This window comes from Leuciscus leuciscus (assembly GCF_965113295.1).
Source record: "Leuciscus leuciscus genome assembly, chromosome: 16".
Taxonomy (NCBI): domain Eukaryota; kingdom Metazoa; phylum Chordata; class Actinopteri; order Cypriniformes; family Leuciscidae; genus Leuciscus; species Leuciscus leuciscus.
This window is the reverse complement of record NC_138740.1, coordinates 16534924-16561097: the sequence shown is the minus strand read 5'-3', so window position 1 is coordinate 16561097 and position 26174 is coordinate 16534924. Positions and strand designations below refer to the sequence as shown.

The 26174-nt window shown below is 39.9% G+C and overlaps 3 protein-coding genes across 3 annotated transcripts in view; 1 reads left to right on the top strand and 2 right to left on the bottom strand.

Moving 5' to 3' along the window:
- LOC309477421 (multidrug and toxin extrusion protein 1-like) overlaps positions 1–26174 on the bottom strand; it is a 244440-nt gene that overhangs the window by 44522 nt on the left and 173744 nt on the right. The window lies entirely within an intron of this gene.
- LOC309477430 (uncharacterized protein) overlaps positions 1–26174 on the bottom strand; it is a 57720-nt gene that overhangs the window by 15136 nt on the left and 16410 nt on the right. The window lies entirely within an intron of this gene.
- Positions 19461–26155, top strand: LOC309477423 (multidrug and toxin extrusion protein 1). Its single transcript, XM_082140685.1, has 17 exons — positions 19461–19954; positions 20441–20542; positions 20625–20693; positions 20769–20917; positions 21187–21229; positions 21431–21475; positions 21574–21671; positions 22038–22135; positions 22674–22787; positions 22881–22948; positions 23702–23810; positions 23951–24026; positions 24220–24289; positions 24710–24842; positions 25230–25324; positions 25397–25475; positions 25574–26155. The coding sequence occupies exons 1-17, from the start codon at positions 19766–19768 to the stop codon at positions 25807–25809; spliced, it is 1773 nt and encodes a 590-aa protein (XP_081996811.1). The 5' UTR covers positions 19461–19765; the 3' UTR covers positions 25810–26155.

Below are 26174 nucleotides of genomic sequence, written 5' to 3'. Positions count from 1 at the left end.
TGGCCTCCAGCACAGCCTGCTCCGCCCTGGCTTCCTGCACTGCCGGATCCCCCCCCCCCCCGGCTTCCTGCACTGCCGGATCCACCCTGGCCTCCAGCACAGCCTGCTCCGCCCTGGCTTCCTGCACTGCCGGATCTCCCTGGTTTTTGTTTTCATGCCACGCCATGTTTTTGTTTCATGTTTTAAGTTATAATAAACTGCACTTGGGTTCTCATCTCTCAACTTGCCTCCAGTGGATACCTTTATTACAAAAAGATAAGCCTAAGCTTTTTGAAAATGGACTGAGGAATAAAGAACCATAATGAATTTTCATATCTTTGACAGTTTCTTAACCAATTAAGTTTAAAAGTATTGTTAATATTTTTAAAAATCTAACATCTCTAAGCCACCATCAGCACTTTTGCCTGATATAATGTCCTTTTTTACTTGCAAGGTTTATTTTTCCAAATAAAGGCGAGAAAGCTTTTATTAATTTCTTTGGAAGTTTTATCACTGACATAAAATTTATGAAGGCTATATCCTTAACACTAAGCATATTTGCTGATTTTCTCCTTGATTCTTTTAACTCAAAGTGTAATTGATATTGCGCCTGTGAAAGTCAGGAAGAGTGGCAGACAAAAAGCACCTTGGAGAAACTCAACAACAGTGTAAAATATGCGAAGACAGTGCAGAAATGCAGAGCGCATGTGGTGGAAGACATAACTTGTAGTCCGTTATAACATCTACAAAGACAGCATCCATGCTTTCAATATGGAACTAGGCAAACCTAGACAGACTTTCTTCTCAAATATAAACAGCAATTTAAACACACGCACTCTTTTTGCCACTGTAGAGAGACTGACAAACCCCCCAAGCCAGATTCCCAGTGAAATGCTCTCAGACAGCAAGTGCAGTGAGTTTGCTTCTTTCTTTTCTGAGAAAATCAACAATATCAGAAAGGTGATCAGCACATCCTTGAGTTGCGCTGGGGTCAGACAGATCAGGGGCCCGTTCTTCGTACGTCGCTAACTCAGTTAGCTGGATTTGATTGTTGACGATTTGGCATCATCTTGGATTGTTTGGTTCTTCGACGCTCATCCTGGACTTGCTGTCATAGCAACAGGTGCGCAAACTTGAACCTGCTCGGGAGCAGGCTTATTTCATGTAAACAGGATTAGACTGCGGCTTCATAAGCGGAGCTGATACGGGAAGTCCATGGGGAAGTCCAGCGCAGCTGGAAGTTGCATCCATCTTGCATACATCTCGAAGTCCAGCGAGATGTATATATTTTTTCGTGACTCGTGAGATTGTCGTTTAACACATTATAAAATTGTTGGAAACGCACATTTATTTTCGACTTGTCGGAGTCGGGCTTTAACTGCAGCACAAACTGTTTGCATTGCCCTAAGATTATTTGCGAGTGGCTCTTTCTTTTACACTATTGGAGATGCGGAGAACTTGATGGAAAGTGCTGTCTGTCGTGTCATTCGGAGTTTACCTGGCACTTTTAGGTTTAAAAAACAGTTTTAGGTTTTTTTGTGGCATTTCCAAGCCACTTAAGACCCAATGTTGTAAAGCAGTGTTTTTTAAAGCAGTTTTTTTTTTAGGCTATCATAATTTTTTATGAAGATCATGCCATCATGACCATGCCGATTACAGTATGTGTCACTCAGGCTTCACTAACGTGATTGGTACCATAGACTATAGGCTACCATAGACTGCCATCAAGGCCTCAATGAAGGGGATTATGTGAACAGAAAGGGGGTTCACAATGTAAATGTACAGCCCAGTTACTATTGTGATTCTTAATATTCCAGATTAATAATATTATATCAAATTTAAAAAAGGCAGTTGACTAAAATCTTCCATATCACAAATGTGAAAGCAAAATGGCCAGGATCTGTGCATGACTTAAGAATTTTCAGAGATTCACATTTATGCACATTATTTGAAAGTGGTAAGGACAGTTCCACAATTAAATATCAAGCTCACTGTATTACATACACTTATGCTGATCCTAACAGAACTGCATTTTTTCATAGGTGATTATGACATGTTCCTGCCTGCAGACAGGTGTTGTATGACCCCATTCCCTGACCCAAACCAGTTACAATGCAGCTCCAGCCAGGACAAGGGCACACAATGAAATTAACTTTGGCTAACTAAAGGGAAGATTTCAGTGTCTGATAAGACTGAGGTTTGCACACCTGACAGGGCCTGGGACATTGTTGCATGTGCCATATTACACAACATTAAAAAAAAAAAAAAAAAAAAAACCTTTTCATTAAATGTTTAATAAAAGACAAATATACTTAGTTCCTTGAGTTTTATTTCAATTGTTCTTTGTAAAGAAAAGTCAGTGGTCAAGTGCCTGCAACATCAGATAGACACATGCCTCATGCAACAAATAAAAAGGAAAAGTTGGCTATACACTGCCCACCTGTAGGCCTATGTCTCCTCTGTCTGTGCAGACTCTTCTGTAGGCCTTTCTGTAGATGTGGAATCCTGCAACTTATATTGCAGCCATAAAGCATACAAGTATAAATTAAGTAAAGTTATTTATGCACTTGCAGGTAGGCTAGTTCCTCCATATGACAGTTATCTGAGAGGGTTTATTCACTGTCCAGTACAATGGAAACAAATGGACATTACAAAGTCTTATACTTTCTTTCCTTTGGAAAGTTAGAAAATGTCCACTTACTGCACATATTTCAGCTACCACTTTCTTGGGAACAGACAAGTGTTGGTGTATTATGTAAAAGTGCACAAAAGAGGAAAACACAATGTCATTACAATGAACTACACTCGGGAAACATGTGATCAATAACTCATGGCAAAATATTTTTTACATTAACATAAGTTTATCAGTTTTCACTTTCACAAGTCAAAGCAATTCATCATTACTCAAGATTTAACAGTTGAAATGAATACAACTAAGATCTTTTCTTTTTTTCCAGCCTTTTTCTTGGTTGCTTTTATAAACAGACAACCATTTATTTAACAGTTCCTTTTATAGAAGAGACTATAATAACAAAAAATTACCATTATGTAGAATATTTGTGTACTTCACTTTTATTTGTTTCCATGTTCTAGTGTGGTGACTCTGACATTACAATGAACAAAGTAATTATGCAATTATTAAAATACAAAAATATAGGCTAATAAGTGATAAAAACATCTAACATGGCCACTTCTAACGGATTTAAATTGTCTGCTACTTTTTGCCAGCCCTCTCTCCTGGCTTTTGCAGACTTTGAGGTGTTCCCTGGCGTTTTAATTAAACATTAAGATTCCGAATAAACTTCGACTATTAGTTCTTGCTCTGCTGAGGAGAAAAACTGTGCCCGCTCTTTGGCCACGCTGAGCAGCCAATAGCAGCGTTGCTGATGAATGTTTCTACTATCGATACATATCCCCTTTTAACCAGCGCATGAACGCGCAATTATCTCAGATAACTCAATCCAGCGATACTAATCATAAACAACAGGTGTGTTCGAAGAACCGAGTTAGCCAGATCATGATTAGCACGATGATATCATCTTGGATGTGTCATTTGATCTCGGATGTAATAAGCAACGTACGAAGAACGAGCCCCAGGCCACAACCTGAGAAAGTAGTTACTATGTCTGATTTCAAAGAAATTGATGGCAAAATTTTGGCAGAAATCGTACAGCATCTTAAAACAAAGATAATGAACGATATTCGCTTAAATACTGATACAGGCAAATTATCAGTGCTGGTACTACTCGACCTCAGTGCTGCATTTGACACTGTTGATCACAACATACTTCTTGACAGGCTGGAAAACTGGGTGGGGCTTTCTGGGTTAGTCCTAAAATTGTTCAGGTCATACTTAGAAGGGAGAGGTTAAAGGCTCAATGCTCAAAGCTGTCCCTCAAGGCTCAATTCTTGCGCCACTCTTGTTCAACCTGTATATGCTCCCAATGAGCCAAATAATGAAAAAGAACCAAATTGCTTATCACAGCTATGCAGACGACACACAGATCTACTTAGCCCTATCGCCTAACGATTACAGCCCCATTGACTCCCTGTGCCAATGCATTGATGAAGTCAACAGTTGGATGTGCCAAAACTTTCTTCAGTTAAACAAAGACAAAACTGAAGTCATTGCATTTGGAAACAAAGATGAAGTTCTCAAGGTGAACACATACCTTCACTCTAGGGGTCAAACAACAACAAAAAATCAAGTCAGGAATCTTGGTGTGTCACTAGAGTCAGACCTTAGTTTCAGTAGTCATGTCAAAGCAATAAATAAATTAGCATACTATCATCTGAAAAATATTGCAAGAATTAGATGCTTTGTTTCCAGACAAGACTTGTGCATGCTTTCATCACCAGCAGGGTGGATTATTGTAATGGACTCCTCACTGGCCTTCCCAAAAAGACCAAAAGACAGTTGCAACTCATACAGAACGCTGCCGCCAGGATTCTGAGCAGAACCAGAAAATATGAACATATCACACCAGTCCTCAGGTCTTTACACTGGCTCCCAGTTAGATTTAGGATTGATTTTAAAGTATTACAGTTTTTCTCAATTGCTAAAACACTTAAACCCATTGGCTGAACAAAGTTCTCAGTTGCCTGAACTCATTTAGCTAATTGTGCAGTCTTTTGTCAATACCTTAAACCTTTTCACATGGTAAAACACAATTTGCAGATCTCACTTAGACTTTTCAGCAAAACTCTAAACATATTCTCATCCTCAAAACACATGCTGCACTCTAATGCACATGTCATCCATACTGGTAAACACAACTGGCAACAATCATATGCAAATAGAGAAGACATGTCATTGATTGAACACAACCACTCAAAATGTATTTAACCTGTTTCAAATGATGCCCAAAGACAAGAAGCACACTGATCACATGTTTACTCCTTTGATTTTTGTCCCTTTTAGTATTGTATACTGTATTGTATAGTGCATTGTAGGCTGTATACTGTACAATGAACAAATTGTATGGCCCTGAACATTGTGCTTTCCATTTGTTAACAGTACTGACTGCTCAATAGATTTTGACTGGTTGCAGGTTCATATCAACAAATAACAAGAATTACAGTGTCACAGAGACAAAGGGCAAGTTTGTGAGATGCAGGGTACAGTACTGTAAAAATAGCGGTACAAGGAGGAAGAACACAAAAGAATTCCAAAGAGCAAAGCAGAGTAGTAATTTCTGATCAATTTTGAGCTACTATGAACATGTTTTCATTCATCAAAAGACAATGACGTAAAAATATGAAATTTGTTTTGAGATTAAAAATGTACTTCTCCCTGAGAACTATTATGTGTTTTTTTCTTGTTTTTTTTTTTACTTTTCTTTTTATTTCCTTTTATCAAGTGCAGTCATGTATGTCACAAATGAACTTTTTGATGGTACAGTAAGGTGTCACGGGTAAGTCTACAAACAGAAAAGCAGTCCATAGATATCTTTCGAGGACTATGTTTTGAACAACGTGTTTTCTATCTATCCACTAAAGTCCACTAAAGATAGATCTTTGCATAAGGAATCAGTAATATTAGAGCTTTGAGAGTGGGGTCTTACTTTCCTTGGAAACCTATCCATTAAATCACCAGGGACTTCATTAAAATCTCCCACGATTATTAACTTAGCATTTCGTGAGCTTAGAATTATAAGGTTCTATCTCCACTTTTGGTTGAAATTGAGTTTTTTACATAATCTGATCCATTAGGTGTTTATTAATGCCTGTGTGGTGTTATTTTTGTAAAAAAAAAAAAAATTGTTAGTAGTTATTAATAAAATAAAAAGGTTCCATCTCTCCATTGCCAGCTGGGATGTAAAAACATTGATGCTCAATATCTCAGAACTACCCTAAACGGAGATAGAACCTTATAATTCTAAGCTCATGATTTGGGGTTGTTTTCAGCAATTGAGATAAAATAAGAAAAATGTCACTGAAAAATTAATTATTCATAGTGTGTGAGTTAAACCCATACATATTACAGATAACAAAGATGGCATTATCTAATTTAAGAGTTAGAATAGCCCATCTGCCTTCAGGGGAGGACACAGAATTAACAATATCTCCTTTTTATTAACTTATGAATTAAAATAAGAACACCAGCTGAATTGTTTGACCCATGACTAAAATAAACCATATCGCCCCATTGAGCTTTCCAAAATTTTGAATCAGAAGCAGCTGAATGAGTCTCTTGCAAGAAAATAAAATCTGCATTATAACGTCTACAAAACAGAAAAATTGCTTTTCTTTTAATGTCATCTCTTAAGTCCCGCACATTTAAAGAAACAATGTTCAGCTGGTTGAACTCGGATTTGTCCATTAACAAATAAAAGTATGATAAAAATTAGGGGGAAAAGAAAGAAAACTTAGATAATGTTAATTTCAACATTTACTACAGTTTTTCTTGATTGCTTAAATACTATAACCAGGCTTTTGAACTGAAATTTCAAAACCATAACGCCATTTATCAAAAAGCACACCCATTCCCCTATACTATAAACACTATTCCCCCTATTTTGACACATGAGTCAGATTTGTTGAACTGTCTCTGCAAAACGTACTCGGTTACTAACGTAACCTCGGTTCTCTCTTGAAGAGGGAACGAGTACTTGCGTAAGTATCTTACGCTAGGTGAAAACCTCTTTTCCTCGAGATATTGAAGCCAAAAATTATCCTTAATTTTGCAATAATGTAAAACGCATTGCAGCAGCATGCAGACATGGGCGAGACAGCTCGCGCGCCCATTGGCTGCTCTGCGGCAACTGCACCAGCCTATCGATAGAGGCCCCTCATGACGTCAGAACCAATGAGGGTGCTTCGCGCCCATTACGTCATGTCCCGCCGAAAGCGGGTGGGGCTAGGGCTATAAATACGGCCCAGAGAGGCTGGTTTGGTCAGTTTTTTCATTGCTGTAGCGAATCAGAACGTGACGCATGCACGGCAAGATACGCAAGTACTCTTTCCCTCTTCTAGAGAGAACCTTCCGTTCTCTTACGAGAGGTTCTCTCGTACTTGCGTAAGTATCTTACGCTAGGGGAACACAGTGTAAAACCCCGTGCGTGATTGAGACATAACACTAAAGTCCCAAGGGCAGGTGCCCGGGGCTCATACAGTGCCTAATCACAAGGGACTCACAGAGAATCCGGGAAGAGGGGCTAGAATAGCATCATTCCTGTAATATAGAGCTCTGATAAGAGCATATTATATCAAGTGTTCCACACAGCCACTCGGCCTGGACTGATAAATATGGGGGACTTACGCACTGCCCACAGAAGTATACAGACGATCAGTGATCGACGCTCTAGCAGTTTCAGCATCCTGAGCCGATAGCATCGGGCGGGCAATACTGAAAAATTAAACCGAGAGCAACCTAGCTTGTAAAGCGGGAACCTCAAGGTTATAAAACCTTATAAATGTAGACGGGGAGGCCCAGCCTGCCGCCATACAGATATCTTGCAAGGCAATCCCACTGGACCAAGCCCACGACGAGGCCATGCCTCTTGTGGAGTGCGCTTTGACACCTATCGGGCATTGCAGGCCCTTGGATGTGTAAGCTAGCGCTATAGCATCAACTATCCATCTGGATAGACTCTGTTTTGACGCAGCTAGTCCCTTAGAACGTCCGCTGAACAAAACAAAGAGCTGCTCCGTCTGTCTGAAAACAGATGAGCGAGACACATAGGCTCTTAACGCCCTGACCGGGCAAAGGAAGCCTGCGTCCCCTTCCTCTTCAGATACCGGCAGGGCCGACAGGGAGATAACCTGTGCCCTAAACGGTGTATTGAGGGATTTAGGAACATATCCGTGCTTTGGTTTGAGTATGATTCTCGAGTCATTAGGCCCAAACTCCATACACGTCGCGCTCACTGAGAGCGCTTGCAAATCCCCTATGCGCTTCACTGAAGCGAGAGCCAGAAGAAACACTGTTTTGAAAGACAAGAGTTTCAGGTCTATTGACTGTATTGGCTCGAATGGGGCACCTTTCATGGCTTCCAGAACCGTGGAAAGGTCCCAAACGGGAACTGAGGGAGGTCTGGGAGGGTTCAGCCTCTTAGCTCCTCTAAGGAAGCGAAAGACCAGATCGTTCCTTCCTAATGACTGGCCAAGCGGTGGTTCAGCGAACGCTGCTATGGCCGCCACATAAACTTTGAGCGTGGATGGGGTTCTGCCCTTATCCAGAAGCTCTTGTAAAAAGGAGAGAACCTCCGGCACCCCACAGCGTGAGGGTGAAGTGCCACTCGCTGTACACCAGCTAGTGAACACAGACCATTTTGAGGAATAGAGCCGCCTCGTAGATGGAGCTCTAGCCTGTGTGATCGTGTTTAACACTCCCGCTGGGAGGTTAACGGGTACCCGTTGATGGCCCACACATGTAGGGACCAAAGCTCCGGGTAAGGATGCCAGATCGAGCCGTTTGCCTGCGAGAGGAGATCCCTCCTCACCGGTATCGGCCACGGGGCGGTACTCGTCAGCTGCATTAGGACTGGAAAACCAGACTTGGTTTGTCCAAAATGGGGCGACGAGTAGCACCGGGCATCCGCTCTCCCTGATTCGCTCTAACACCTGGGGTAGGAGCGTGACAGGGGGAAACGCATAGAGCGGGCAGCGGGGCCAGACGTGAGCCAGCGCATCCCTGCTCTTGGAGAAAAATTCCTGACAATGAGCGTTCTCTCTGCCAAATGTCTTCCATAGCAGTTTGACTGTCTGTGGGTGTAAAGACCATTCTCCTGCCGGAAGATAGTTTCTGGACAGTCTGTCTGGTCCCACATTCAGATGGCCGGGCACATGCGCTGCCCTGAGCAAGCGCAGATTGTGCTGAGCCCAGACCAGGAGGCGTTCCGTCAGCCTGTGAAGGATTCTGGATCTGATACCTCCTTGGTGATTTATATAAGCCACCACTGACATGTTGTCCGAACGGACCAAGACATGGTGTCTTTTTATCTGGGGACAAAAGCGCCTCAGTGCGTTGTCGACTGCCATCATTTCCAGGCAGTTTATATGCAGAAGCTTCTCCCGTTCCGACCACTGGCCGAATAACGGTCTGCCCTCGAGCAGCGCTCCCCATCCCGAGGTTGAGGCGTCCGTAGACACCACCTTCACACTCGAGGAAGTCCCCAGGCTTACTCCTGACCGGTACCAGTCGGTCACTGTCCAAGGTTTCAGAGCTGCGACGCATTTCTGATCGACCTTGAGGCGCGCGAGACCAGAGGTCCAAGCTCTGCGCGGCGCACGCGCTTTCAACCAATACTTCAGCGGGCGCATGCGAAGCAGACCCAGCTGAAGCACTGAGGATGCTGAAGCCATGAGACCCAGCATCCTTTGAAACTTTTTGAGCGGGACTAAAGCGCCGTGGCGAAAAATCTCTGTCACGCGCTGAATACTTAGTCTGCGCTGCGGCGACAGCTGTGCTGTCATAGACAGCGAGTCCAGATCTGTGCCCAGAAAAGATATTTTCTGACTGGGAGACAGCGAACTCTTCGCCCAATTGACTGTGAGACCTAAATTCTCGAGGTGATCGAGTAATATGGTCCTGTGTTCTATGAGCTCCGACTGTGATCGAGCTAGAACCAGCCAATCGTCCAAATAATTCAGCACTCGTATGCCTCGGAGCCTGAGGGGTGCGAGCGCTGCATCCATGCACATCGTAAATGCGTGAGGTGCCAGGGATAGGCCTAATGGCAGGACTGTGTACTGATATGCCTGACCCTCGAAGGCGAATCTCAAAAATCGCCTGTGACGTGACGCTATTTGTATTTGAAAATAAGCGTCTTTCAGATCTATCGACGTGAACCAGTCCCCTTGGCAAATTTGCGAGAGGATTTTCTTGGTCGTGAGCATTCTGAACCGTCGTTTCAGAAGTGCTTTGTTTAGTCGTCTTAGATCTAGAGTGGGTCTGAGACCCCCGTCTTTTTTGGGTACCAGAAAATATCTGCTGTACATGCCCCCTTCGCTCTGAGCTTGTGATAAGGGTTCTATAGCCCCTTTGCTCAGTAACTTCGCTATTTCGGCTCGAAGTAGGTGTGCTTCTTCCTTTTTCACCGTAGTATCGATTCGCGCCGATTTTGTGTTGCGGGCGTCGACCGAACTGTAGCGAATAGCCTCTTTCTATAATGTTCAGCACCCACTCTGATACCCCGGGGAGCTCTGCCCACGCTTTCGCGTGAGTGGCTAGGGGTAGAATGATATCTGGGCTCTGGTCGCGACCTAGTGGCGAGCGGAGAGCAACGGTGTGCTGTAACATGAGCGCCGCGTTTGCAGCGTGTGAGACTGGGGGCGCGCTGATCACAGCGGGCAGCCTGCCCGCGCTCAGTTCTCCTGCAGCGGTGTGCTGAGAGAGAGCGAGCGTGGTGAGCCCCGTGGGGTTTAATATGTCTGTGAGCGAATGAGAGCGCGGGACAACGGGCCCATCCATAACGCTGAGAAGACCGTCTGTTTGTGCAGACTGTATGTGCGTTGGTTTCGTTTTACAGAAACCGTGAGACATGTAGCATGTAGTGTTTGCGGGCACTGGGACGTGGGCACAATCACTACATTTGGTGCACAACCGACATGAGTCGATTTTATTTGTGCGGGCCGTGTGTGGCGGGCCGTGTCTGTGTGTAGGAATGGGCACTGGGCAGTGGGCATTTTTACTACACTCATAACACCATCGGCCGTGGCCGGAACCATAGAAACGGTGCTTGGGTGCAGGCGAGCGGGTTGTACAACGCGCTCGTTGGCTGCAAAAATACACATCTGCAGTCGCCTTTTCAGGGAACTGACAGAGCGAGCATTGACGGCATGATTTTATCTGCCGGTAGACCCGGGATCGAACACGGGTCTCTCGCGCGAAAGTCTGAGAAGCTGCCACTGGGCCACAGGGGAAGACACATAGGCATTTAGTTAGCGCAAGTATTATCAGAGAGCGTCAACATGCTGGCGTTTGTTTGCAGGCGTGCGTGCATTACAACAGGCTCGCTCACTGCAGTATTGGCGGAGGAGCAGTCTCGGAGAGGATGCCAGGTGAGTCCGCAGAGTCACCATAGGCAGTAACTAGCTCGCAGTGAGGGCAGTCGCCGTCAGTCTTGAAAAAGACGCCCGGCTCTTTTAGTGCAATGAGAGTATGTGTCGCGGCGGCGAACACACACATACACAAAACACAGTAGCAGAGAAAAGGATATGTACGCCGGAAAGTGTGAGCAGGAACGGCGACTGAAGGCGGCGAGTTGTCGACCGGCAGCTTCAGATGCAGAACTAATCCCGCTGAGTGCTTGAATCAGACGGCGCGGCTTCCTCTCAGGATCCAGCGATGCGTAGGCTTGCTGAAGAGATGAAAAACTGACCAAACCAGCCTCTCTGGGCCGTATTTATAGCCCTAGCCCCACCCGCTTTCGGCGGGACATGACGTCATGGGCGCGAAGCACCCTCATTGGTTCTGACGTCATGAGGGGCCTCTATCGATAGGCTGGTGCAGTTGCTGCAGAGCAGCCAATGGGCGCGCGAGCTGTCTCGCCCATGTCTGCATGCTGCTGCAATGCGTTTTACATTATTGCAAAATGAAGGATAATTTTTGGCTTCAATATCTCGAGGAAAAGAGGTTTTCCCCTAGCGTAAGATACTTACGCAAGTACGAGAGAACCTCTCGTAAGAGAACTCTACACACAAATCCCTTCATTTCTCATTGCCTACACCATGTTGTCATTTAGAAAGCAAGGAAAGGAGGAGGAGGGAGGAGGAGCCATTTTGTAAAAAGGATGTGTTACAGTTACAGTAATCAGTACTTCTATTTTTCTAGGACACAGAGACGATGAAATGGAAGAAGCCTGCCAAATATTTCAGTTGATGCGTGCCAGCGGGTTTGGCCTTTCAGCAAGAGTGAATGGTTTTGAGTGTAGAGCTTCATTTTGACCTGCAAATATGATGTTTGGGGAATTGGGTGAGAAGTTATGGATTTGTGTTTACTGTTTTGAGAATACGAAGCATAGTTTCAAGAAATATGTTTAAGCAATCGAGAAAAACTGTAATACATTATTAAAATCAAATGTTGTATTTGTTAACATTAGTTAATTCACTGTGAAATATGAACAAACAATGAACAGCTGGATTTTGAAAGAATAGTGGTTCCACTTTATTCTTTATTAAATTATTAAATACATTTAAGTACTGAGTAAAATTAACTACATGTACTTACTATAGGGTTAGGATTCGGGTTTGGTTTAGGGTTAGTTTCCTTGTAATTATGCATAATTTATAGTTATTACAATAGTAACTACTGTACATGTAATATACGTGACAATGACACTGTAAAGTGTTACCGGATTAGTAAATACTGTAACAAATGTATTGCTCTTCGTTAGTTCATGTTAGTTAATACATTAACTAATGTTAACAAATGAGACCTTAATGTAAATTGTTACCGAAAACAATATAGGTAATGCTACATGTTGTTAGTATTTTTAGGGTCATTGTTTTATGAGTGGCAAAGTGTGTTTTTTGGCTGACTTCCTTAAAGAAGAATAAGTTTATTTGAAACATGAATGAAGTGTTATTTTGGTATGTTGTGCCTTTTAAATGTGGCACAGAAACTGCTGTGCCAAGTTGGTTATGAGAACCATGTAAAGAGTTTTGAAAAAGTGACCTATAAGTATACGTAAGAATATAATAAATAAGAATGTGTCCTAGCAATTGTAAAATAAAATAAAATAAAATAAAATAAAATAAAATAAAATAAAATAAAATAAAATAAAATAAAATAAAATAAAATAAAATAAAATAAAGATAGGGTAGACAATTGTGGAGAGGCTAGCAATAGTAAATTAGCTTTGAAAGCATGAGATCCCACTCGCTCTTCAGAGTGTCTCCAAAGTCACGCCTCCTTCAAAACACATGAACGCACACAGAGCAGAGTCTGCAAAGCGTCACAAGATGAGAGACGGCGTTAAATTACCTCATGTTTCAAACCACATAAGATTACAATAATAATAAACGTAAACAACTTACAGATCTCTACTTTTAGCAACCTGACTGCTGCATTCGGACCGAATGCAATGATTGGACGAACATTTTTTGGTTCTAAGACTTCCACAGAAAATATGTTTATTTTTCACTTCTATTATAGGCCTATGTCACGAAAAAATTGAAGACCGGATACGGTCTCTACAGTCGGAGATCACCAAAATGAACATTAAAGAGGTGTGTGAACTTGCAAGTACGATGTCAGGCACTGTAATTTGCTCTGGCCCCCTTTTAGTAGAGATACGGCTCTTCCGGTTAGCTTTTTACAATGGCGGAGTCCGATAGATACCGCTGGACCAAATCTGTCAGGGTTCTGCCCTGTCAGCTTTGTCTGTGTTGTCTTTGTTTCATGTCTCTATGTTTGTGTTGTGCTTAAACACATGGCTGTGTCTTTGTTTGTGTTTGCCATGTGCTCCTCTGTCTCTTCCTCCTTGTTTCCCGTTACCACGCCCCCTTGTTTAGTCGAGTCATTGTTTGAGTGTTAGCACCTGTCTCCTCGTTAAGTCCTTGTTTGTCTGAGTGTGCTCACCTGTTCCTCATGTTCCTAGCTCCCTTTATATGTTCGCTCTTTCCCTCTTGTGTTTGCCAGTTCGTTAAATGTTGTACTTCAGAGTACTACTGTGTCTCAGTATTGTTCCTCTTAAGTCGTTAGTGTTTTGTTGTAGAAGTTTGTTAGTGCTCTGTTTACTGCCATTGGCTCTGTCTTGTTTCCCTGTTCCAGTCCTGTCCAAGTCCTGTCCAGCAAGCAGCCCTGTTCTGAGCCTGAGATACCTGAGTGTCAAGCTGTAAGAAGTCAAGCTGTAAGAAGTTCCTGTCTGGCTTTAGCTGGTTACCTCTGGTCTCACTCTGATCTGCCATATCTTCACTCCAGCCCACGGATACCTCATTACATCTGCTGCTCTGCTGTTGTCACTGTCTCATCTCTACCTATTGTTTGGATTGCTACCTTCTCCCACCTCGTCGTGTGATCTGTTTGTCAATAAAGCTGTTAATTGTCATCCTGCATTTGAGTCCTCCTTCACAGATCCATAACAAAATCTCTCCGCAACCTGCCTGAAGTCACATATGACATGTAGTTTTTTTTCCATAAGATCGTGGATAAAACATGTTTTTCTTAAAACAAGGTTGATTTCATACGAAACTTATAGCTTCTACAGGAGCAAAAACCTTCGTTTCACAACCTCATAGCTCGTGGTCAGTCTACCTCGGATGGTTTAGACATTATGGCTGATAATCTAAATCCTTATCGAGAAATACTGTTGACCGGAAGTTCTGAATCCCTACTCCGCGTTCCGGAAGCAGGAAGTGTGACATATGCCTATTGATAGCTATCAGGATGTGAAGAGAGTTTCAATCAGAATAACAAAAAGTGTTCATAAAACAAATTGCCTACCCTACCTTTAAGGTGAAATATAGAATAAATTAGATTTATACGTGCACTCATTTTTTTAAACACCTTTGAGAATGATGTAAACTGACAGTTTTCTAGAAGAAGCTTATTTTACTTGGAGAGTTTCGCCCCCTCATGGGCTCTGCCATGTTAATAAAACATGACCATGTCATGCAGTTATATAGTGCTATCAGCCAGTGTTTGTTAATGCAGTTTGCAGTTTGTAAATGTAATTGTTATTCTCTGTCTCACACACCATTAGATTTCTGTCTATTCATTCGCCTGGCCTTTCCCAGTACCTCATGCTTTTTATTGTGTGCTGGTTGTATGAGATTGTTGGATTCCTGGCAGGGTTTATTTTATTTAATTGTTTTATTGAAATATATTCATGTCTTAAATACATGTGTGACTGGTTTTGTGGTATTTTGTGTATTTCGTATTGTATCAACTAGCCAGCATGATTTATATGGTAATACCACAAATGTTTTCCACACATGCCTGTTTTCATGACCTTTACCATGTAAACCGAACAACTACACTGGTTTCAATATCAAACACAAACAGCACCAACTGGACAGTGGGACAAGATATTAGCATGTAAATATGAAAAAATAAAATATTTTTCTGTTGTTCTTCATTCTGCCAATGTTTTTTTTAATGTTTTTTTAATGTTTTTAGGGGATTTCCTTCCATCAGCTATTTTGTTATCTTATGGGTGCTAAAAAGAGACACGTGTGTTGTTTGGTAACATTATACCTTAACAAATATTGTTCAAATGAATAAAATATAGGCTAAATTATCAGACATAAATATAAATAAATGACTAAACTTGAATTAGTGGCACATTAGGAAGTTGCAATTGACCTAGTGGATGTATATGGCGACAAGATGAAGTTTGGCCGGATTAGTGACAGTGATGGCATGATGTTCAAAGGAGGTGTACTTGCAGGCAGAAGAGATAGGAGAGAATTTCCAGTTGGTGGAAATGAGAAGACCTGTTCTCCCACCCTGCCCAGTTGGACGAGGTGTGTGGGAGAAAGTGAAGCTAGTGCAGAGGGCTGACGGAGTAGCTTGATCCATGTTTCAGTAAAAGCCAATACTGTATGTTAAGTTTTGACTTACTGGCAAAGGCTGGAATGAAGTTAGCTTTGTTGACAGCAGAACTATAGTTCCACTGTCGAACAGAAAGGGTAATAGGGCTGCGGAGAATAAGTGGCCAAGGAACGTTAAAGCCTTCACTGATTTTTTTTTTTTTTGATTTTTTTTTTTGCTGCTTGTTCAAATTGCTTAATTAAAATGAGCTTAAGCAACACATTTGCTATACATTTTGTGCTAACTTAATTTGATTGTGTTCAATCTGCTTAAATATGTGTAAAATTTAAGTTTACTTAATCCGTTTGTGTTGGATTACATTAATGATTTGTGTTGCATAAACTGAAACTTGTTAGTTCTCTGCATGCTTTGCATATGGCTGAATTAAGAGAGAATAAATGTTAAAATTAAGTGTTATTTTATGTTTTTTTGAGAAAATTTGAAAAGGGGAAGACCTGATATTGTGTAATTGTGTTTAATGTTCAATTACATTGGAATTATTTCAACCTTTCAAAAAGTGGAGCATTTTGTCAGGTTGTTGACTGATTCAGTTATTTTCAACTGCTTTGGCTGAAAGGAGCATGCACATCTTAGCATTTAAGATGTGAATATGTACTTCTGCTAGCAAACAGCTAAATATAGTTGATTCAATTGTATGTCACTAAAATAAATTAATGGCTGAATATATCATTATGAATAACTGAATCATATCAGGGAGCCTTTAAAAATTCACTTACAGTAAATGGGTCGCTTAAAATGACTTAATTCCATGATGTTGAAGTTACAAGAACAAATTATGTTTGTTTAACGTAACCCAGTTATGTGGAACCTGTTGATATAAAAAAGTTCATTAAAGCCAACATATCATTTTTTTTTTTTTGTGTTGGTGTGTGCGGACGTGTGCGATGGACAACAGAAATGAACTAGTGGCACATAGTAAGAGTAATGAGAGAAGTGGTAACAGAAAGATATAGGGATACTTAGAGCAGCGTGTTGTGCCTTGTCTGTGTCCTTACTTGGTGGAGTCATGCAGGTAGAGTGCCAGGTTTTTACCAGAGTAGGTCTTCACATGGGGAGGGCTGAACACGAGAGCTGCCTCTTACGCTGCCGCTGCAGTATTGTTTGAAACTTATGTAGGCCTGCTGCTTCACAAATTGCTTCGCAGCTTCACAGTCCACCTACTTCAATAAAGACCCCCTGTGGTGAAAATCAAGTTTTAATGTTGTTAATATGTCTGTGTGGTGTTTTAAATTTGCTTTAAGACAAACCAAGTGCAAATTTGTGCAAGGTCAACACCATTGCTGAGTGTTTTCTCTTTAAAACTGCAGTGAAACAAACAACAGTCTCAAAAACGCGGTTTGAAACTAGTGCTACTGCCCAACACTGCATAAAACACATTACCTTACCCGATACATCGACTTGTAGATGAGCCTGTATAATTCACTCCTCCTCTTCTTCTGAATCAGTTTCTGCTTCAAACATGGCTGAATTAAACCAGTATTTCCACTTGCCAGTGTGTAGCGTTTACTACAGTAAAGTTGAGCGAGTGGATCAGGTATGATCTTGTGTAATTGAATGCAGGCGGGGCGAATTTGCATATTAATGGTTCTGCATGTCCTAAATGAAGCAAGGGTGTAGAGTTACATTCAAGCTATTTAAGGCATGAGGGGGGAAAATCACAGAAAAAAGAAAAAAATTTAAATATGTATTTTAGTTGATCAAAGATGAGTTTTAAAGGATATAAGTATTGACTACATTGGTAAAAAAAAAAAAAATTGTAAACTGGAACTTCCACTGGATAGCCCCTAAATTAGCTCCTAAATTAACAAGTAACAGATCTTAGACCTTAGAAGTCTGTGAAGTGCAGTTCTACCTCCTTACTAGCAACAGCTGCTAATCTTGATCAATAAACACTGCAACTGCTGGTCACTCTGAAAGACAAATGCTTCTTCTGCTCTAACTGAACTGAGACCACTTAATATATATCTCACCTACTTCATTAAAGGTACAATATGCAACATTTTCTGCCGCTAGAGGGCGCTACATTCCAAACAACAACAACGGCGTAGCTTGATGACGATGTAAAGGAGCGTAGAATGATGGGAACTGTTGTTTTCAACTCCACCGTGGATGTAAATCAGTCAGACGGGAATCGAAAAATCATGTTCATGGATGTTCTATTTTTATAAATGTTGCGTTTAATGACATGCTTTTTGTGGCGAGGGGGGGCGTGGTTCACCGCGGTCTGTAACGGGAGAGATAGAAACAAGACAAGCAAGTAGTAAGTAGGTCAAGTGCAAATGACGAACACCTGTGTCTTTTTGCAGTATTATTGGCGTGGAGAGACCGTGCTGGAATCAGAGACTGGAGAGTAAATTGGACGCAGAGAAAGAAAACCGGTGGATCCGAGCTCTCATTTTTGAACTGTTTTGTGCCGTCGCCACGGTGAATGCGCGTTGTGCGCGACTTTTTTATAAAGTACGAGTCCCAGTCACGCCGACCCGTCTTCTTCCTGACTCTTGAACCTCATCACATTTCATTCAAATGAATTAACAGCAAGAAAAGTAAGGTTTAATACTAAATTGGTTATCATAGATGTTACTGTATTTGTCGAATTCATTGTTGTGATAACGCTGCGCAGTTTTACGTGTTCTCAACAATTGTTGTAAAAGTACATTCGAACATGCCCACATCATTTGCCAAAATACTGATTAATCTTTATGTATAACACATGCTATATTTATTTACATGACCATAAACACCAGACGTGATAAACAATGTCAATAAACTAAACACAAACCTAAAGCAATAATACTTTCCTTGCATAAACATAACTATTACCGAATGCTACATTTGGAAAATATAAAATTAAGCATGCTTTGTCGACAGAACCAGCTGCAATCAGTAAATAATAATTGTGTTCCATAACGACAGCACGAAACAAGCTAACGTTTGTTGCTTGATAGACGCTACTGTCGCTTTTCGATCCGTACCGGAAACACGATCTGTACTGCGCACGAGAACGCGTCTCCTTCCTGTCTGATGTCAAAACCATTTAGTTGGCAGTTGTTGTTCGACACTACACGATCCGTATTGTAACTGAAGCCCCTTAACTGACTTTTATTACTTTTATTTATCCTTTGTCATTTTATTTATTGTTTGTTTATTTTATTTTAACTTTCATTTATTTTCTTCTCCCTAAAGTTGTGTGTTATTCAACGTGGCCCGTTTCCTGTCAACACTCATATTTTTGTCAATTCTGTATAAGCCAGTTATTGTTGTAAATTTTACATAAAAAAAACAAAAAACGATCCAATTTTCTCATTATTTAAAAATAGTTGGAAACATTTGGGATATTGTAAGTAATCAACTTAACAAAATATATAACACTGGCCTTGAGATTTTGGGATATTTTAATGCAAAATTCTTACACATTGTACCTTTAACTGCTCAAAGCATAAAGGGTCAACTAAAACTTCCTCTGGATAGCTCCTAAATTAGCAACAATGTTACCCCTCTTTTAATATTTGACATTTTGTGCTATAACAAGTTAACAACCAATTCATCAAATGTTTCTATTAATTTAATAACACATTGGCTGATGCATCATCATCCAGCACATGCTAAACTTATATCTAAATATGTTACGATTTAAAAGTAAATCCACATTGTTCTTAAGGGGGCATCTTACCCCAAAAGCGGTAAATATAACAGAATAAACATTGTGGCAAAACAAATTTATGTAAAATTAAAGGTATTTGATCATTTTTCTCTTTTTTTCAAAATTGTGAAAATTGTATCATATGGATGGATACTATTTTGTGGGATTCCGCAACAGAGTTTCCCTGATGTTTGCTCTCAACATGGCCTTAGCTGCTTAGAAAATGGCTTGTGTAAGCACAAATCAGCAGTAAATGAAATCAGCAGTATGTTGAGCTGAATCTCTCATGACTCATTAACTTCAGAGACATTGTTAAAAGGCTTTACAGCACATTCAAAAAGATACGAGTAAAGTTCCACAGCTTATGTTGTCGCTATTGACTTTTCTGCTTGAATGCTGGGGTTCCTTTAATGAAACCTGACGCGAGCACAAAGTGACTTCTGTTTATGTAATGACCTCGTGGAGTACAGCAACAGGCAGGGCTAAACTTACTACTAGACAGTTTACTAAGTGTCTCCCTTTGAGATCCACCCAGACGTCTCCCTGCAATGGACATTTAGCGCAATGTCTTTTATGCAGATGTAGTCCGGTACTGTAACTAAATATAAGCTGCATTGTGGGAATTAAAGACTTCAGGAATTACGAAAATGGACAGTATTACCGGTACCACAGTGAGTCAGATAAACGGAGACTCTAAACAGGAGAAAAGTGATGATGCCCAGTCAACGTCGAGTTCACAGGTTGTCTGTGGAGGGTGTCGAAAGAAACTTCGGAGTTTGTTACCAGTGAATTATAAAGAAGAAATTGTAGAGCTGCTAAAACTGGCTGGACCAGTGGTAAGTTTGAAAAGTGTGAATTGATTTATGAAGCATTTTAAACTTTGCTTATAGCAATCATAACCAAATATCGTGATGATTTTATTCACTGTTGATTGACAATAGAAATATAAAAAAGGACACCTTTGATTTTGTAGAGAACATGAACACATGATTATGAATCTTTAAAATAAACTTTATTTTCTGGTTGATTGGGGATATTTGACCTATAATTATTGACACACTTTCTGAGACTCCTGAGAAATAGAAAAAAAAAAATCTGGAAGTTGCACCAAAACGTAGTTGAATGTCTCTTAAAATGTTTAGTTTTGCAGAATAATCTAAAATAATTAATTGTCAACTTGTCTTAGTTCTTTAGTCAGGTTTGTCTCAAGAATATTGAACATGACAAATCAAACATACAATATTGTTGCTGAGAGAAAAAAAAAAAGTGGAAATATCTTGTGGCTTTTATTTGATCCTGATATCGTTTCCCCTTTTTTGCAGTTTATATCTCAGCTGATGATCTTTCTGATCAGCTTCATCAGCACTGTGTTCTGTGGACACTTGGGGAAAACTGAACTGGCCGGTGTGGCTCTGGCTATTGCTGTGAGTTCTCAAAATAACTTTATTATATTGGCGTGCATTAAAACACCAATTGCCTTTATAAATACGTCCTTTTTGCTCACAGGTTATTAATGTGTCCGGCATCTCCATCGGATCTGGATTGGCGTCTGCATGTGATACACTCATCTCTCAGGTATGAAAGTCAATGTTCAGTAATGTGAGTGTCATGTGTGCTCAGGTGTCATTGGATGTGAATTGTGTCCTGCAGACGTTTGGGGGTAATAATCTGAAGCGGGTGGGTGTGATACTGCAGAGAGGGATTCTCATCCTCCTATTGGCCTGTTTCCCCTGCTGGGCGCTTCTCATTAACACAGAGCCGATCCTGCTGGCTGTCCGGCAGAGTCCCAGTGTGGCCAGGTCTGATGCATTCAACACACATTAAGTTATGGTTCTGTATAGCAAAACTTACTTGAATCTGCTGATAAAATCTTTTGTCAACATGTGAATGCAAGTGAACATAGAAGTAAATGATCTAAGTATTGTGAAATAACACGATGTTATATCATTTGGACATGTGGCAGTCACATGGACCTAAAGCCAGTGTCTGTGGAGTTCCTTTAACTGTGTGTGATTGTTTGTCCCGTCCCCCCCCCCCTCTCTCTTTCTCTCTCTTTCTCTCTCAACAGCCTGTCACAACTCTATGTAAAAATATTCATGCCTGCTCTGCCTGTGAGTGACACATTATGAAATTTATTCACTGTATGTAACTAAGTAACTATACAGTAAAAATAATTATTCTAGGTAATAACTTTAAATATATAAATATAAATATATATATATATATATATATATATATATATATATATATATATATATATATATATATATATATACATATTATTTTTTATTTTATTTTTTATTTATTTTTAGGCTGCCTTTATGTATCAGCTGCAGGGAAGGTATCTTCAAAATCAGGTAAACCCAAGCAATGTGTCTACATTATTATTTTGCCTGAGCTTATTGTTCATAAATAGCATATACAAGGGTCTGTTTTTGTTTGTATATTTGTTTAGGGTATTATTTGGCCTCAGGTCATCACAGGAGTAGCAGGGAACATCCTCAACGCTTTAATAAACTACATCTTCCTTCATCTGCTAGATCTTGGTGTGCCGTAAGACCCTGTCTAGATTCTGTTTATCACATTTCATAGGATCTTATGTTGTGTCCCAAATGACATACTATACACTTTGCACTCATACTATGCACAATGTACTCTACCATCTAATATGTGAAGTTAAAAATGTAATTTTGTCATCCAGCTTTGGAGTCTGATAGCCACAATGTAAGGAAAACTGTGACAGTTTGGATCGGTCTGAAAACACTACTTGCACTATTTATACTACAAAATGGCTTAAAGTGCATAAGTATGCAAATTGGGACACACCTTTAGTTTTTTGTAATTTTTTTAAAGAACTAAAGGCTTAAAAATAATTAAAGGTCCAAATGACTCCATGGAGTCATTCTTTCTTACTAACAGTGGATCTGCTGCTGCAAACACCATTTCCCAGTATTCATTGGCTGTGTTTCTCTATGTCTACATCCGCTGGAAGGGCTTGCATGAAGCCACCTGGGATGGTGAGTGTCTATCTACGGCAACACCAGAACCCTTGGTTTTCAAGAGGGTGTACTGTTTATATTCTGAGACACAAAAACTTGTGCAATAACAAAATTACATTAAAACCTTAAAACATTCAAGGAATGTCTGGTAAATGTATTTTAACCAAAGTCTTTTCACTAAAAGTTTTAATTGGATATGGATGTTGCTTGAATATTTAAATGTTACTATAATTTAATCTTTTTGATTCCATGAATTACACAACTTTTCTTTATTTGAAAATTGTTTTAGCGTTGTATAATTATTTAAAAGATGATTACATCACTTACAGGAGCAATATGTAACAGTTTTATGTCCTGGTGCAAAGCATGCTGTTTTCTTTATTAATATGTGACCAGAAAGTAGTTTACTATGTGACTCTTTAAGATAGTGTAGAGGAGAGTTCACTGAAATGTTTCGATGAGTCATGGTTAATTTTATAACATTCTGCCTTCATAGATAGTCAATGTTGAAACTGTCATATCTTTCTTGCTGATCTCCATCTCTGTCTCACATTAGGCTGGTCTCGTGACTGTCTGCAGGAATGGGGCGAATTCATTCGCTTGGCTCTTCCCAGCATGCTCATGCTTTGTGTGGAGTGGTGGACATATGAGATTGGTGGATTCCTGGCGGGTTTGCAAACTTCCTGTGTTTTAATGTAATTCAATTTGCCGTGTGGCATGAATTATATTTGTGATCTTCATGTATTGTATTTTTTCAATGTAGGGCTCATCAGTGAGGCCGAACTGGGAGCCCAGTCTGTTGTGTATGAGCTGGCCACTATTGCATATATGGTAGGTTTACAAAGGTCATTCGGTCTAACTTGTAACAAAAACAAAACTGTACACTTGTTGGGGTTTCAGGATCTTCTCAGACCCAGCAGCACCAGCTGTTTGCAGGTCAACAGGTCAAGATATTAGCATTTCATTTATACAAAAGATAAACTGAAATTGGAACCTGTTGACAGACCTGTGTAACTAATATGGTACATTTCTGTTATTCTACATTCAGTACTTAGTCTCGTTTTCCATTAGCAAATAGTATTTTGTTAGTCTCTGCACGGGTGGTGAAAACCAAAACACACATTGTAACTAAACACATCAGCCTTTTATTTCCAAATACATTTTCTAAAACAACTCACTCTAATATATATACATTCAAAACATACTCAAAGTATTAGATCTTGATAGTAGTAATCTTGCATATTTGTATATGAAGAACTTGCACAGGAATGCAGCTGTGTGGTGCACCTTTTTTTCTTTTTTTTTTTTGGGTGAGAGCAGCCACAGCCTTAATCCATCCCATAATTGAGATTATTAAATGTAGTCTTGGAAATAACTAAAATGCATGTAAAGTTTTCATAGTAAGTGCGACCAAAAACAACAACAGAAAGCATTGCTTTTGAAATAACGGTGAGTAAAAGAGCAATATCAAAAGTAAAATGGCAACAGGAACAACAAAATCTGTGAAAAATTATATTTGAATCCTTTGGTTAAAGTAGACCAATTTGTTTGAGCACAAGTCATTGTTTTCTCTTTGTGATTCAGTTTCCACTGGGATTTGCAGTGGCAGCCAGTGTGAGGGTGGGAAATGCTCTTGGAGCTGGAAACACGGAACAAGCAAAGCTGTCCGCCAAAGTGTCTTTAGTCTGTGGACGTATGTGATTTGCTATAAGATGCTTAATAGCGTCTACAAATTTTTGCATGCATTATTCATTATAAAAATCTCACTTATGACTATGTTTTATTATCATTGTAAAGTTAAGTGTTATTTGGTTTCCCTGGTGTTTTTTCTAGTACTTGTTTCTTGTGTGGTTGCAACCATGTTTGGAAGTACCAAAGATGTTATTGGATACATATTTACCACAGAAGAGTAAGTATCTACAAAGTAGATCTACTTTGCTTAAAAGCAATACAACATTTTAGATTGAGTATTTGGTATTTACAAAAATTCACTTATCGAACGGGAGAAACTGCAACGTACAGTATGTATGCAGCTCTAGCTGTACAGTATACAGCTCTAGTAAAGAATACAAATAAAATAGTTATTTCTCTCTCACACACAGGGAGATTGTGTTAAGAGTATCAGACGTCATGATCATGTATGGCTTCTTTCATCTATTTGATGCCACTGCGGTAAGAGTTTTTATTTTTAACTATTATCTGCATTAGAAAAGAAAAAAAAGATAATTTAAGATGATTTTCTAGTAAATATCTGATCGTCTGTAAATATACATTTACTTTGAGAAGCAAAATTGCATAAACATGATTCCAGATCAATTCTCTAGTTTCTTAATACATATAACCCCACTGGTATATTGTTTTTTTCTTGTTTTAAGCATAAATCTAATTATATTTTGTAAAGGTTATTTTTTATATTTTGGTGAAAAGCAAAAAAAAAAAAAAGTATTCATTTTTAACAAAAACAAGTGTATATGGTGATATTTTGATGTCTGTGAGGTGCTTTCAGTCTTTCAGATCACTTCAGATATTGTGAATGTCTGACAATGTCCTCTTGATAATAGTCAAACTAAGGTTTGTTTTTTCTGTCTGAAGGGCATTACAGGTGGCATTATCAGAGGTGCAGGAAAGCAGCTGCTTGGTGCTCTTTGTAACATTGTGGGATATTATTTTGTGGGATTACCAATAGGAGTGTCATTGATGTTTGCTCTCAGCATGGGCATAGTTGGTAGGTGACTTGCAAACATGCGGTGAAATAAAACATTCTCAGCAGCTTTGTTGGAATAACCAAAACACTTTATTAACCCTCTGATGCTACTCTGCCACTTTTGACCCAAAAATTGTTTACTTCATTGGAATGGTACAAATTTTGTGGAACTTGCCAAGTAAAAAAGAAAAAAAAAATGACATGATTCAAAAAGGCTAAGTGGTCTTATGAAATAGTCAATAAAAAAAAAACAGAAATAGTGCATTCATTTCATTGAGAAAAAGAGTTACATACACAACTTAGGAGTACAAATGTGACCCAAATGTTAGGAGCACCAGAGGGTTAAAACTCAAGTGCCCCACTGAACAAGTCCATCAATCTCCTCACGTCTTTTCTCTCTGTTGTTAGGTCTGTGGATTGGGTTTTTTGGGTGTGTCTTCCTACAGTCATTGTTCTTCATCGTCCTCATTTGCAAACTGGACTGGAAAAAGGCGACTCAAGAGGTGGGCCATTTTTCCTCATCCATAGTCTATTTGTACAGATGATTATTTTAGTCTTTATCTTCTTCTTTTCAGGCCTTGATCAGAGCAGGTGTTCAAGCCCCTGAGACCAAAGATGAATCGTACGCTATGGAAAATAAGGGCTGCACAGAAGGTACTTTCTGTCTGTGGTATATGATGATCTTAATGATGAACAAAAAACCTGTTTCTTTCATCATGGACTTTCCCTTATGTTGACCTATTATTGTACAGAAGTGCCAGAAGAGTCCCAGCACACTGAAGAGGGCCAGAGAGATGCCAGCACAGACCTGGAAGGACTCAGTAAAGGAGAAGGAGGAATAACAGACGCTGGCACAAAGGTCACAGTTGGGGCGGTTTTGACCACCAAACAGCTGGTTGTTCGTCGAGGACTAGCGGTTTTCTTCATGCTGCTTATCCTAGCTGGAGGGATTGTGTTAAATGAAGTGCTCATTAAATTTCTCAGATGAGCATAATAAATACAGAGCTTTGTCTTCAATGCAAAAGAAAAAATAAAAATAAATCCACCAGTGCCTATGCAAAGTTAATAATATTTTAGAGGTAGATGATTGTTTTATTTATTTTTCTATGTATTTTTTAATTCAACGCAGCCTTTTTGAGGTCTCTGATATTAGTTGTGTTAATTGTATCACACTGGCATTGTGAAAGTTTTATTGAATTTCAAGAATAAAATAAGCGACAAGCTGTAACGGTTACTTGACATGTATTTTTTATTTATTGTCAGTATTGCGGTTGTTAGTGGAAGCTCTTTTCTGCCACGGAATTAAAAATAAAAAAGATAATTGTGACATTTTATCTCACAATTGTGTGTGTT

Bases quoted from the DNA above. Each gene is read 5' to 3' on its own strand.
- LOC309477423 (XM_082140685.1), top strand. From the start codon at position 19,766: ATGGACAGTATTACCGGTACCACAGTGAGTCAGATAAACGGAGACTCT. The intron at 20,918-21,186 runs GTCTGATGCATT...CTCTCTCAACAG, and splicing joins CAGAGTCCCAGTGTGGCCAG to CCTGTCACAACTCTATGTAA. The intron at 22,136-22,673 runs GTGAGTGTCTAT...GTCTCACATTAG, and splicing joins GCATGAAGCCACCTGGGATG to GCTGGTCTCGTGACTGTCTG.